This window comes from Malus sylvestris, chromosome 2 (genome assembly GCF_916048215.2).
Source record: "Malus sylvestris chromosome 2, drMalSylv7.2, whole genome shotgun sequence".
Taxonomy (NCBI): Eukaryota; Viridiplantae; Streptophyta; class Magnoliopsida; order Rosales; family Rosaceae; genus Malus; species Malus sylvestris.
This window is the reverse complement of record NC_062261.1, coordinates 9,121,384-9,135,769: the sequence shown is the minus strand read 5'-3', so window position 1 is coordinate 9,135,769 and position 14,386 is coordinate 9,121,384. Positions and strand designations below refer to the sequence as shown.

Below are 14,386 nucleotides of genomic sequence, written 5' to 3'. Positions count from 1 at the left end.
CCTATTGCAAATTGATTGTTATTGAAATCTAAAATATTAATTAATGAACAGTCAAGAAATTGAACAGATTACCTGTAAAACACTCACAGAAAGAGCACAGGAAAAACCAATCATGCATAAACGCAGCGGGAATGGGATACTACACAAATATGTTCACATCAGGTTGTCTTCTGTTAAACCACGAGAATATGACTGCATGCATCAATCCTGTTTACAGCGGAAGTAAGCGGGAGAATGTCTCGGCTAAAGTTCAATCCTGTATATATCGATCCTCGTTGTCCTTGATTTCGCACTCAAGTTCTGTAAATGCGTCCCAAAACTATTTGTTGCTTTGCTTGGAGGAGCGCTGGTGATATTTCTTCTCTTTGTATAAGTTGGCGATCAATGAACGTGTTGATTCCCTTCTCGACCAAAGCCTTGTGTAAATGATCTGTAAAATTGGTTCGCGTATCCTCTCCTCTAAAGCTCAAAAAGACGTCGTATCTCCACGAAGGAGTGCTGCTAAATGAAGAAGAAGAGACAAGTTGATCGGCCATAGGAGAATTAAAGCCAGATAAACTGAAGAAAAACAGCCTCTCAAAGAAGTGGAATATGCAGTATGGTATGGTCAATGGACTCTCTCTTGTGTATATCAGTCCTCGTGTTTTCTTGCTACGCACTACTATCTTTCAATGTGAATGTGGTTAGGTTGAAGAAGACGAACTTTTCTGGCAACTTCACTTCCAAAGTGATTTTTACCATTTTTTTACTTACTATCTTTAAATGTTGAGATGAACTTTCGTGATAATTTCATTTCATCGACAGTGATTTATCTTTCTTTAACGACGCGCTTATTTTTCCATCTCATGGCACAGACACGATGCAATGCAACATGATGCTACTATGTCCATTTGTCAAACCAATCTTGCACTTAAAACGTACAAAATACGCAATTAACTTGAAATACTGTGCACTTTTAGATTATTAAGTGATTTTCTTAACCCCTTTTTTTCTTTTGTACTCGTGGTTTCATTTCTACTTAATTAGAGGTTGGCTTTGAGGGAGTTGCCGAAGGAGCCGCTGGGGACGTAGAGCATGCCAATGGCAAGAAGAACGAGGAAATAAATGCTTTTAACGATTTGAACTAAAAGACTCTTGCGAGAGAAAAAAATTATTCTTGAGCTACCAATCTAATTTTTTGACAAAAAAAAAAAAAAAAAAAAAACTAAGTAATTTGTGTTCTGAAACATAAAAGATTGGCCAAAGTTTTTGCAATCACAGCTCCACACCATAAGTATATTTCACTGTCCAATTAACTTACCAAATATTCATAAATACAAACATTTTACTCAGAAAACAAATATACTTGCAGAGGCTGTAAACCTTCATTTGAACTGAACCATCTGATGATCATCAACTGGTAGAAAACACACCAACAGAAGTAGGGTAGAGCGGCGCAGGCGTGTAAGCGAAACAATTCGGAACAAATGTGGAAGTCCGCCTTTTCGGAGGATCCGCGGAGGACTCTATGGCGGGTTGGTTCAAGTATGCGTACTTGCTTTTCGTCCACCTGCACAAATATTTGTCCAAAATCTCTGTTAAGAAAAATTGAAAACTTAAAATGCTTGACTAGTTGAGAAAATTAACTAACCAGTCCTTGATTCCAACACGAATTCCGTTGTCACTTGCGCTCTTGTTACTATCGTTTGTAGCAGAAGAGCTGTCCTTCTCGCCTTTGCCATTGTCGTTCAAGGACTCCTCAAAACGTCTGTGATCTTCCTCCTATACACCATACCCCTTCATCAAGTTAAGCAAAAGTAAACAAATAAAAATGCTACTAACTGCTCTTTTGCATATGTTTCTGATCCATATGTCTCAGCTCGATAGCACATGACATGTGATGAGTGAGACTGAGAGGGGATATATCCTCGGTTACACTAAAGTTTTTTCTTGTAACAAGTCATTTTAAAGAATCTTACCGAGAGCTTGAGGGCTCGAATACATGCTGCAGCCTTGATAGCGACGAGGAGATGCTCCTTTCGTTAATGTGCTTCTGACACCAGAACCTTGCGATTTCTTGCTTTGTCACGCTCTCCGGAACAGCCTTCTTATCCCAGAACCTTGGAAGTGGCCGTGGTGGAGGTGGCGGCGAGAGTGAATTCCCCTGCTCTATTTGCTTCATCTTCATCAATCTTTTCTGCTAACCGAATTGCCGACTTTCCTTTTCGAAGTTCTATAAGTATAAGATAAAGACTGCAAAGTGGTGGAAGAAATAATACGATTGAAAGTCTTGGATATGGAACTTTCAAGTACCAACCCTCAAGAGGTAGCTACTGCTCCAGTCTAACTTTCAAATGTGACTGATGGATTTGGCTTTCCAGGCACATTTCCCAGTTCTGCTTTCTAATACAAAGGAAATTTGAGTGGTCATTGCACCTTGAAATTTCGAGTAAGACTCTGACATTTTGGATTGCAGCAAGCAACTCCCAACAGAACTATTTGGTAGAATGTTCTTAAATCCATGCATCCAAAAAGTGACCTTCTTTAGTGAAGACTCGAGACATGGAATTGGCTCCAACCAGAAATGTTTAAGTGCGACGGTCACAACTCTTAGCTGTGTTATTATTTTATAAAATGGATGACATAGTCCAAAATCAGAGTATGTTAACGAACAAACTTCGAAAGCTATTTTATTAAAAGAAAAATAACGAAACAAGAATGTCGGGACGATTACAAATTAAATGCTACATTTTAATTAAGTTGTTATCTATAAAGTTACGAAGTACCATATATTTAAAAAACCAAACTAACCCTAATAGATAAGGAAACGAAACTCTAATTATATCAAGTTAGATCCAAAAAACCAACTATTAAAATAAATCTAAATACTTATATTTTTCGCAAGAGATGACGTGTCATGAATCTAACAGCATACCCTAAGGAATGATGTCGTCCCACCGAATATTTGCTTCCGTTGAACAGCAAAGCCTCCCAAGTCAGACATCAATTAAAAATTGAACAACCCTAACAAGCCGGCTACCCAAAAGCCTTCACTAACTAATTAACAGATCTTAACATGAATTTATAAGTTTTAATACGTTAATATCATCAATTTGTGATTAATAACATCTGTATAGTCAATATGAAAATTTTATTGTTCACTTCAACGAAAAACTATATTTTTACATTAAAAAATTTTCAATATAAGAACTTTACTATTCACTTTAATGAAAAGCCATATCTTATCCTTGTCGTTAAAACTCAGAAGTTTTTAATATTTTTTCATTCGTTTTCTTATAATTAATCTATTCCTAATGATCTGTTTAACTTAATAATTGAATTTATGTTCTTCAATCCAGATCAAATTCCAGAGCTCATGGGATTTTTTTTCCAAAATTCCCAGAAAATCCCACCTCAAATTTCACTTATTTAATCACAAATTCGATACAATCTTCAATCACAACAAAAAGTATACAATCAAGAAATTATGGTCGCAACCCATATCATTATTCAGTATACAAGGAAAATCCCAAAATTACACAAAAACTCCACCTAAGTCCCAGACGAAACGCGAAGGGCCTTCGTCTTGAACCTATACCGAGCAGCTCGAGGGATAACCTGGCTGGGCCCCATGTGAAACTGGCCGGGACTGTCAGTCATGGGGGGCCCATCGTCGTAGACGTGGCCGACCAGCCGCCCGCAGCCGTTGCACTTGATCTTCGTCCTCGTCCGTTGGATCCCCCAGTAGTTTCTGGTCTCGAAGAACGGCCTGATCTTGTCCTCCTTCTCGAACCGGAACTTGGTGGTGTCGACCGCCGCAAAAGACACCGTTCCCTTGTTTCCGGCCTCGAAGAAGAAGTCCGGAGGGTAGAGATTCGCGGCGGAAAGGTTCAGGTTGGCTCCGCACTCCGTGCAGGTGTAGATCGTCGAATCGGAATAAGCCATTGGCGGAATTGGGAAATGGTGTTTTTGCTGCGTTTTGGCGTTTATATGGTTTCGTTTCGACTGGAAGTTTCCAAAACCGCGTTCGGCCGGCAAGGAAATTTCAGAATTGTGGAAAATCAGGTGGGCCCCAGCCAAAAATGCAATGGGTGATCCAATTGGAAAATACAACCCGACCCGCTATTGCAGGCAAATAAAAGTTGGAAGCATCATATTACAGCAAATTTTCTAAAATTTGATTAGCAAACATTTGGATCTTTGAGCAAAAATTAGTAAATCTTGGTTTAGATAAATTGAAGTATTTACTTCCCTATCATGCGTTATCACAAGCAAATAAAGCTTTATTACGGACTTGCACAAGCCGCTCAAATATTATGTTCTCGTTTGGGAAATATTTTTAAATAACTGAAAATATTTTTAGATGAAATATTTTTGAAACCAATCTTAGTAAAAATGCAAGTTAATCTTGAAAAAACACTTAAATACTTCATGCAAAAAATATATAACGGATGCTTCTTGTAAAAAGCACTTCAAGTGTTTTTGAAATCCATAAATATTTTCTTTAAAAATGTTTTCAATCATTTAAAATCATTTACCAAACGAACCATTTACAAGTGTTGGTAGTAACATCTTCAACTCACCTCAACTTGGAGTTGCTTGCAAAGCAAGTGAAGAAAAAGAGAACAACAACAACAAGACCCCGACTTGGTCATCAACCAAAAACAAGAAGAAACAAAACAAGAAGACTTGGACGAGCAATGAGACTTAGGCCTGGTTTGGTACTAAGTCGATTCTGAAAAAAACTGGTATAAAAAAAAACTGGGAGCTTTTTTGTGTTTGGTAAACATTTAGCTTCAGCTTTTTTTACAGTTTTTGGTGAAAAAAAGCCAAAAAAAAGAAAGCTGCAAAACCCCAGCTTTGAAAAACCGATTTTTTTTCACATCTGTTTTACATAAAAGTTTACCAAACACTATAATATTGTTTTTTTTTCAAAAGCATTTTTACAAAAAAAGTTTACCAAACACTCTACAACTTTATTTCACAACCGCTTATTCTCACAGCACAGCAGAAACAATTTTTTTTCAAAGCACAACAATACCAAGCCAGCCCTTACTATGTTGATTGATACTAATAAAAAATTGAATAGTTTTATACCTTTTTTTATAAGCATTCCTAAACAACTTTTATGCTTCTTGTAAAAGCATTTCAATAAACACGTATTCAAAATTGCAATCAAATAATTTCTCACACTCAAGAAAAGATCTCTAATTACTTTTGTCAAATGCACAAAAAAGTGTTTTTATGGCTCATTTGAGAAGTGTTTTAAATGACTGAAAGTTATTTTTGAGAAATTTTTTTGAAATCAATCTTTAGTAGTTAATCATGAAAAAACATTTGAAATGCTTCATTCAATATACATATAACCGCTGTTTCCTACTGAAAACACTTCAAATACTTTTGAACCTTAAAACCATTTTCTTTAAAAGTACTTTAAAAAAAAAATCCTTTATCATCGTAATGCACTTTTAGCCGCTGGCAGAACACTTCCGATCAAAAGCCCATCAGACTGGCTTTGCCACAGCCCACGGCCCACATGGAGGCGGCTGAAGCTGTCAACCTCAGAGGGGCAATTTCGTCTTTCAGACAAGTCGGTACCCACAATCCTCCACCTACTTTGCCTATAAATAGAGCCTTAGGGCCTCGTTACCCCTTTGGTTTGTTCGGAGAGCTTCTCCCTCAGAGTCGAGTGCGAAATCGATCTCGCCGCAAACAGAAAAACAAAATTAAACCCAAAAGAAACCAGAAAAAAAAACAAAGAAATCAGAAGACTGTTTGATTGACGACCACCACGAGCTGACTAATTCCAGTTACAGTGAGAATTCTACTCGGAACTCGCAACAAACCCTAGGGTTTGTCGTCGTCGTCGTCGTCGCCACCATGGATATCCGGTTTCCCTACTCGCCAGCCGAGGTGGCGAAGGTGAAATGCGTGCAGTTCGGCATCCTCAGCCCCGACGAAATCGTAATTTTCCACTCCCTCTTTGTTCTTCGTTTTTGCGTTCATTCGGTTATCGCCTGTTTGTTTGCTGAGAAAGATTAAGAAACGTGAATTCTGTTGCGAGATTTCGAATTCGAAAGCTGTTTACTGAGTTTGATCGATTTGGTAGTTATTGGATGATTGCTAGGGTTTAGTGAATGCTGTATTTAGGTGAATCGGAGTGTTCTAAAACAATATTTATTTTTTTGGTGTGTTTTGTTTGCAGAGGCAAATGTCTGTCGTGGAGATTGAGCACAGTGAGACTATGTTGGGAGGCAAACCGAAGACGGCTGGTTTGAGTGATCCTCGGCTTGGTACAATTGATCGGAAGTTGAAATGTGAGACGTGTACAGCCAACATGGCTGAGTGCCCTGGCCATTTTGGGCACCTTGAGCTTGCAAAACCAATGTTTCACATCGGTTTCATGAAGATTGTGCTGTCCGTAATGCGATGCGTTTGCTTCAATTGCTCGAAAATTCTAGTCGATGAGGTACTGCTTTCTTGATATTGACTAACATTGATAAGCTTGTTAGTCTTGTAACTTTGTAAGATAGATTGAAAGGTCATTTGGATGTCCCTAGCCTGTTGTATACCTCATTGTAAATTTGTTGGGTTATGTTTTGGGATGGCTTGAATGGATGCGGTGCATAAAATGAGTCTGTTGCCTCATGGAATCCGAAAACATCAATTTTGTTTTAAAAAAGGATCTTATACTTAAGTATGCAGACAGTTGTTAACCCCAGCAAATTTTATGTGACTTCATTTTGCAGGACGACCACAAGTTTAAGCAAGCTATGAGAATAAAGAATCCGAAAAGCAGGCTGAAAAAAATTTTGGATGCCTGCAAAAACAAAACCAAATGTGAAGGTGGTGATGAAATTGATGTCCAAGGCCAAGATACTGAAGAGCCTGTAAAGAAAAGTCGGGGTGGCTGTGGTGCTCAGCAGCCCAAGCTCTCTATTGAGGGTATGAAAATGAATGCAGAGTACAAAGCCCAAAGGAAGAAAAACGATGACCCGGAACAGCTTCCTGAACCCGTGGAAAGGAAACAGACCCTTACTGCAGAAAGGGTTGGTATACTTTAAATAGACAGATTTTCCTTGTATCAGGCCAGCTTTTCATGATGCTAAAACATTGTTAAATTTGTATCAGGTTCTTAGTGTTTTAAAGAGAATAAGTGATGAAGACTCCCAAATATTGGGATTAAACCCAAAGTACGCTCGGCCAGATTGGATGATTCTACAAGTTCTGCCTATACCTCCACAACCTGTGAGACCCTCTGTAATGATGGACACCTCATCCAGGAGTGAGGTAAGCTTCTTTCGTGCTGTGTTTTTTCCTTTCTCTTTAGAGAACAAGTGGCAAGCTGATAATTTTAGTAGCTAAAGAGAGTAGTATTTATTGTTGTTGGTGATAAGTTGATAACTGACTTCATGTATTTTCTGACTCCAGGATGATTTGACTCATCAATTGGCGATGATAATTCGTCATAATGACAATCTCAGGCGGCAGGAACGAAATGGTTCTCCTGCTCATATCATTTCAGAGTTTGCACAACTTCTGCAATTCCACATTGCCACTTATTTTGACAATGAGTTGCCAGGACTACCAAGGGTATGTATACATTATAATATATTTCTGCATAGTAGCTATATTCATTTATTTTGTGTCTTTCTTTGATTGTAGACTGGAGATACACATAAATTTATGTTAAGCAGTACAACTTCATTTCATGCGTACTCTGAAATTTTTCCTCACTGAAACAGGCTACGCAGAGATCAGGGAGGCCTATTAAATCAATTTGTAGTAGACTGAAGGCGAAAGAAGGGCGTATAAGAGGCAACTTAATGGGGAAACGTGTTGATTTTTCAGCTCGGACAGTGATTACTCCCGATCCAAACATAAACATTGATCAATTAGGAGTGCCGTGGAGTATTGCTTTGAATCTCACATACCCCGAGACTGTGACTCCATATAATATTGAAAGGTAAACTTTATCTTTTTTAATTTTCCCATCTTTGTTCTTTTCTACATTTTTCATTCTCCTATTCAATATTGATGGAATATTATTCAATAACAAACAGGTTGAAGGAGCTTGTTGAGTATGGCCCCCATCCTCCGCCCGGTAAAACTGGTGCGAAGTATATAATAAGAGATGATGGGCAAAGGCTTGATCTTCGTTATTTGAAGAAAAGCAGTGATCATCATTTGGAGCTTGGATATAAGGCATTGCTCTTTCATTCTGATAAGTTTTGATTTGGGTCTTTTCTGTTTGAGAGTAAATTTTGAACTTCTACTTTTGTGGCTTCAGGTGGAACGTCATTTGAATGATGGAGACTTTGTCCTCTTTAATCGACAACCTAGTCTCCATAAAATGTCTATCATGGGCCACAGAATCAAGATCATGCCATACTCGACATTCCGATTGAATCTGTCTGTGACCTCGCCATATAATGCTGACTTTGACGGGGATGAAATGAACATGCATGTGCCCCAGTCCTTTGAAACCAGGGCCGAAGTTTTGGAGCTCATGATGGTGCCAAAATGCATCGTCTCACCTCAGGCTAATCGACCTGTCATGGGAATTGTGCAGGACACACTTTTAGGTTGTCGTAAGATCACGAAGAGGGATACCTTCATAGAGAAGGTAACTGATTCACCCCTATTTTACCCCTTGAATATCGTGTTTTGTTAATATTTTATTTTATTTTATTTTATTTTTACGCAAAAGGATTCTTATCCTCACTAATTCTTTTCAGGATGTTTTCATGAATATCTTGATGTGGTGGGAGGATTTTGATGGAAAAGTTCCTGCTCCTGCGATTTTGAAGCCCCGGCCACTTTGGACTGGAAAACAGGTGTTTAATCTTATAATACCAAAACAAATAAATCTCCAAAGAACTTCTGCATGGCACTCAGAATCAGAGAGTGGGAACATAACTCCAGGGGATACTCTTGTTAGAATAGAAAAGGGTGAATTGCTTTCTGGAACTCTCTGCAAGAAGGCCCTTGGGACTTCTACAGGAAGTCTTATTCATGTTATATGGTATGCAAATTTTCTCTATTCAGTTCACTCTATTAAGTTAAGAAATACATTTGTGTGTATGGTCTTGGTACCCTCAGTTTATGACGCACCATACAATAGGGCCTTTGCTTCCATCTGAGTATCAAACATATAATTTGACCACTTTGGCTTGTTGTGCAGGGAAGAGGTTGGTCCAGATGCAGCCCGCAAGTTTCTGGGTCATACCCAATGGCTTGTAAATTACTGGCTGCTGCAGAATGCTTTTAGCATTGGAATTGGAGATACTATTGCTGATGCAGCCACAATGGAGAAAATCAATGAAACAATTTCCAAGGCGAAAAATGAGGTGAAAGATCTTATAAGTAAAGCCCAATCCAAGCAGCTGGAGGCTGAACCTGGACGAACCATGATGGACTCGTTTGAAAACAAAGTGAACCAGGTGTGCTACTTGGCATTTTGCCTGCAGTTTATTCTTGTTTGCCTGCATATTGTTGAGTAATAAATAATGTATGTGATTTTTCCAGGTGTTGAATAGGGCTCGTGATGACGCTGGAAGTAGTGCTCAAAAGAGTTTAGATGAGAGCAACAATCTTAAGGCCATGGTTACAGCAGGGTCCAAAGGGAGTTTTATCAACATATCACAGATGACTGCTTGTGTGGGACAGCAAAATGTTGAGGGTAAGCGAATCCCGTATGGGTTCATAGACCGGACGTTGCCCCACTTTACTAAAGATGATTATGGACCAGAAAGTCGTGGATTTGTAGAAAATTCATACCTGCGTGGACTAACTCCACAGGAGTTCTTTTTTCATGCTATGGGTGGTAGGGAAGGTCTTATAGATACTGCTGTTAAGACATCTGAGACTGGGTACATCCAAAGGAGACTGGTGAAGGCTATGGAGGATATTATGGTGAAATATGATGGCACAGTACGTAATTCTTTAGGCGATGTCATTCAGTTTCTATATGGGGAAGATGGGATGGATGCTGTTTGGATAGAATCGCAAAAGCTGGATTCTTTGAAAATGAAAAAAACAGAATTTGATAGGACTTTTACTTATGAGTTGGATGATGAAAATTGGAATCCTGACTACATGTTGCACGAACATGTTGAGGATCTCAAAACGATTAGAGAGTTCCGTAATGTGTTTGATGCAGAAGTTCAGAAACTTGAAACAGATAGATTACAACTGGGAACAGAGATTGCAGTCACAGGGGATAATTCTTGGCCACTGCCTGTTAACTTGAAGAGGCTTATTTGGAATGCACAAAAAACCTTTAAGATTGACTTCCGAAGGACTTCTGATATGCACCCAATGGAAATTGTGGAAGCTATTGATAAGCTCCAGGAGAGACTGAAAGTTGTTCCTGGTGATGACCAGTTGAGTGTTGAAGCGCAGAAGAACGCAACGTTGTTTTTCAACATTTTACTTCGCAGCACTTTCGCAAGCAAACGGGTGTTGGATGAGTACAGGCTTACTCGTGAAGCATTTGAGTGGGTTATTGGGGAGATAGAATCACGCTTCCTGCAATCACTTGTAGCACCAGGGGAAATGATTGGTTGCGTTGCTGCACAGTCTATTGGAGAGCCTGCCACTCAGATGACACTGAATACTTTCCACTATGCTGGTGTGAGTGCAAAGAATGTTACCCTAGGTGTCCCCAGGTTAAGGGAAATTATTAATGTTGCCAAGAGAATCAAAACGCCATCCCTCTCTGTCTACTTAAAGTCTGAAGCTAATAAAACGAAGGAGCGGGCCAAGAATGTGCAGTGTGCTTTGGAATACACCACTCTGCGAAGTGTAACTCAAGCTACAGAAGTATGGTACGATCCAGACCCCACAAGCACAGTAATTGAAGAGGATATAGATTTTGTGAAAGCTTACTATGAAATGCCAGATGAAGAGGTTAATCCTGATAAAATTTCACCTTGGTTGCTTCGCATTGAGTTGAATCGCGAAATGATGGTGGATAAGAAGTTGAGCATGGCTGACATTGCTGAGAAGATTAACCTTGAATTTGACGATGATTTGACTTGTATCTTCAATGATGACAATGCTGAAAAATTGATCCTTCGTATCCGTATCATGAATGCTGAAGCTCCAAAAGGGGAGATGGTTGATGAATCTGCTGAAGATGATGTTTTTCTGAAGAAGATTGAGAGTAACATGCTGACAGAGATGGCTCTTCGTGGTATTCCAGATATTAACAAAGTGTTCATTAAACACGGTAAAGTTAACAAGTTCGATCAGAATGAAGGATTTAAAGCGGAGCAAGAGTGGATGCTGGATACCGAAGGGGTTAATCTCTTAGCTGTTTTGTGCCACGATGATGTTGATGCTAGGCGCACAACTAGTAATCATTTGATTGAAATTCTGGAAATTCTCGGAATTGAGGCAGTTCGTCGGTCATTGTTGGATGAGTTGAGGGTTGTTATATCGTTTGATGGGTCCTATGTTAATTATCGGCATCTCGCTATCCTTTGTGACACGATGACCTACCGTGGGCACTTAATGGCAATAACTCGTCATGGCATTAATAGAAATGACACTGGTCCTATGATGAGGTGCTCCTTTGAAGAGACTGTTGATATTCTTCTTGATGCTGCAGTGTTCGCAGAGACGGATTATTTAAGAGGTGTGACAGAAAATATAATGTTAGGACAACTTGCACCAATTGGAACAGGAGATTGTGCCCTGTATCTCAATGATGAGATGCTGAAGAATGCCATTGAACTGCAGCTGCCCAGTTACATGGATGGTCTTGATTTTGGTATGACACCGTCTCGTTCTCCAGTATCAGGAACACCATATCACGAGGGCATGATGTCCCCTAATTATTTGTTGAGCCCAAATCTTCGGTTGTCGCCAATTTCAGATGCTCAGTTTTCTCCATATGTTGGAGGAATGGCATTCTCTCCTACTTCCTCTCCAGGCTACAGCCCATCATCCCCTGGATACAGCCCTTCCTCGCCTGGATACAGCCCCACTTCTCCTGGGTACAGTCCCACCTCACCAGGGTATAGCCCCACTTCTCCTGGGTACAGTCCCACCTCTCCGACATATAGTCCTAGTTCTCCTGGCTATAGTCCCACCAGTCCAGCTTACTCTCCTACGAGTCCATCATACTCACCAACCTCTCCCAGCTACAGCCCCACCTCACCAAGCTACAGTCCCACCTCACCAAGCTACAGCCCCACTTCCCCTGCTTACAGCCCCACTTCCCCCGCTTACAGCCCCACTTCCCCTGCATATAGCCCCACTTCCCCATCTTACAGTCCCACGTCTCCTTCATACAGCCCAACTTCGCCCTCCTACAGCCCAACTTCACCCTCCTACAGCCCAACTTCTCCCTCCTACAGCCCCACATCTCCATCCTACAGCCCTACCTCGCCAGCCTACAGCCCAACTTCTCCTGGTTACAGCCCAACCTCTCCCAGTTATAGTCCAACCTCGCCCAGTTACAGCCCTACATCTCCAAGCTATAATCCTCAGTCTGCCAAGTACAGTCCGTCGTCAGCTTACTCTCCAAGCAGTCCAAGATTGTCACCATCTAGTCCATACAGTCCTACCTCTCCGAACTACAGGTGAGCTGTCTTTTGAACTGCACTTATGGTATTAGAATTGCTGCATGCTGACTGATCAGTGCTGATGATTAGAATTAGTACTCTCACAGTTGATCTCTTCAGTTCTAACCCTCTGTCTTGCTGCCTCTCTTTTCCAGTAATCATATTTATTGAGTTGAGGAAATCTATTGTTATCTACTAATTATGTCTTCTTTTATTTGCAGCCCAACCTCACCATCATATTCACCCACATCTCCATCGTACTCTCCCTCAAGCCCCACATACAGTCCGGGCAGGTAAACTTACTCTGGTCACCTCTGTTCTGCACCTTCCTATATTTATTTTCTTGTCCAATTTCGTACTTTTGGAGTTTACTTGGTTTTATTCTTGTGTAAGTTTGTTGAAAAATGTTATCTTGTTCTAATATTTATTCTTGTTCAGCCCATTGACTTCTGGAGTGAGCCCAGACTATAGCCCGAGTTCCCCTCAGTATAGGTAAACTGTGAAACAATCTTTGTTTTTCTCTGAATATTTCTATTTTGATCTTCATTGCCCCTAGATGTGCCCTAATGCTTGTGAATTTTCCTCTTGTCGCTTTTATTTCCGTGCAGTCCAAGTGCTGGATACTCACCTAGTCAACCAGGTTACTCGCCATCATCTACTAGCCAGTAGATGATACGGAGGTATATTTCTTGAATCCTTCATCTTGTGGATGTCTATTTATCCAAATGGAGATTTCAGTTTCTTCTTCAAGCCTTCATCTTTGGGTTATTAGGATTGATTTACGTCACCAGTTATGTTCATTTTCACGTCTCTCAAACATAAAATGCCTCCTCAAGCTTTTGACTCGAGCACTTGTATATCTCATTCATTTATATTCGTAAAGTTTTATAGTTGCATCATACAGTTTTGTAGTTAAATTGTATGTGGTCCTGGTTGTTTTCATTTTGGAAAAAGGAAATTGCGTGTAAGCAAGTCGGAATGGAAAACGAAACGATGTTTTGGTCGGAGGAAAATTTCCGAGTAGGCTCCCAAAATGCACGCCAGTAGCTAGAGAATGAAACTGATATAAAATGATACTTCATTGGCTTTTATTCATGGTTCTTTTTGTCCAAATTTACAGCTCGCCTGCTACCATCGGAGAACAGACTAATTGGAACTGAGAAGTCACGTTCAAGCTGGCCGCTTCATGGCAGGATGTGAGCTTGCCGTACATATTATAATCCCGTTAACAGTGGAGGATATCTCCAGGACTAGTTTTTACTAGCATCAGTTCAGATATCCCGGGAGAATGTATCTTAACTCTGTAACACTTTGTGTTTTTGGTGCCCAAAACTTCGTGTCCGTCGGATATTTTCGTGTCGAGATGAGTTGAAACTGTAAAAAGTTGTACGTTCTCGTCGGATATTTTCGTGTCTTTGTTAGTGTGAGGATGACGAGTATGTTGAGAGTTCTGGTTCTGAATTTATTACCAGTTCATAGATTTATAAAATTGCACACGTTGCTATCATAAAACTGTTTTAAAACCCTTTGCCACTGCTTATCACACAATGAAAGCTTCCACTATTTCATTACACAATCTATGAGTTTGAAGAGGCCAATCTCATAAAAGAAATAAAGTACCAAGCATTGAAATTGACGGTGAACAAGTGCTTAATCTATGGCACATTAGTGCTTAACCTAAAAAATTATGTGGTTTAATTCCCTTCTTGCTTTCCTAAAAGGAATATTTTTAAATAACTATAATTTATTGAATTTAGATGTAAGATGATATACACACTACTCTAGCCAATTAACACAACTAACATAGAATGAATGGTAATATTATTGCGATTCCT

The 14,386-nt window shown here is 39.8% G+C and overlaps 2 protein-coding genes and 1 long non-coding RNA gene across 3 annotated transcripts; 1 reads left to right on the top strand and 2 right to left on the bottom strand.

Moving 5' to 3' along the window:
• Window positions 1-1,245: 1,245 nt before the first annotated feature.
• LOC126583316 (uncharacterized) lies at window positions 1,246-2,219 on the bottom strand. The gene is made up of 3 exons (XR_007609718.1): window positions 1,959-2,219; window positions 1,631-1,761; window positions 1,246-1,549 (listed from the first exon to the last, which is right to left on the bottom strand). It is a non-coding gene; the product is annotated as an uncharacterized LOC126583316 (long non-coding RNA).
• Window positions 2,220-3,375: 1,156 nt separating this feature from the next.
• On the bottom strand, window positions 3,376-4,000 carry LOC126583305 (uncharacterized). Its single transcript, XM_050247648.1, has one exon. It carries the CDS (start codon window positions 3,922-3,924, stop codon window positions 3,532-3,534), a length of 393 nt encoding a protein of 130 aa, XP_050103605.1. The 5' UTR covers window positions 3,925-4,000; the 3' UTR covers window positions 3,376-3,531.
• A 1,633-nt stretch (window positions 4,001-5,633) lies between these two features.
• On the top strand, window positions 5,634-14,063 carry LOC126587143 (DNA-directed RNA polymerase II subunit RPB1). Its single transcript, XM_050252128.1, has 15 exons — window positions 5,634-5,943; window positions 6,185-6,448; window positions 6,729-7,028; window positions 7,111-7,269; window positions 7,411-7,572; window positions 7,725-7,945; window positions 8,043-8,184; window positions 8,270-8,605; window positions 8,718-9,004; window positions 9,164-9,422; window positions 9,508-12,569; window positions 12,773-12,844; window positions 12,990-13,043; window positions 13,160-13,231; window positions 13,672-14,063. Exons 1-14 carry the CDS (start codon window positions 5,860-5,862, stop codon window positions 13,218-13,220), a joined length of 5,463 nt encoding a protein of 1,820 aa, XP_050108085.1. The 5' UTR covers window positions 5,634-5,859; the 3' UTR covers window positions 13,221-13,231; window positions 13,672-14,063.
• Window positions 14,064-14,386: the final 323 nt, after the last annotated feature.

What these genes read in the sequence shown, in the direction of transcription:
- LOC126583305 (XM_050247648.1), bottom strand. Translation starts at nt 3,924, where the DNA reads ATGGCTTATTCCGATTCGACGATCTACACCTGCACGGAGTGCGGAGCC.
- LOC126587143 (XM_050252128.1), top strand. Translation starts at nt 5,860, where the DNA reads ATGGATATCCGGTTTCCCTACTCGCCAGCCGAGGTGGCGAAGGTGAAA. An exon ending in ATTTGGAGCTTGGATATAAG is followed by an intron (nt 8,185 to 8,269) that starts GCATTGCTCTTT and finishes TTGTGGCTTCAG; the next exon opens with GTGGAACGTCATTTGAATGA. An exon ending in AGTCTTATTCATGTTATATG is followed by an intron (nt 9,005 to 9,163) that starts GTATGCAAATTT and finishes CTTGTTGTGCAG; the next exon opens with GGAAGAGGTTGGTCCAGATG.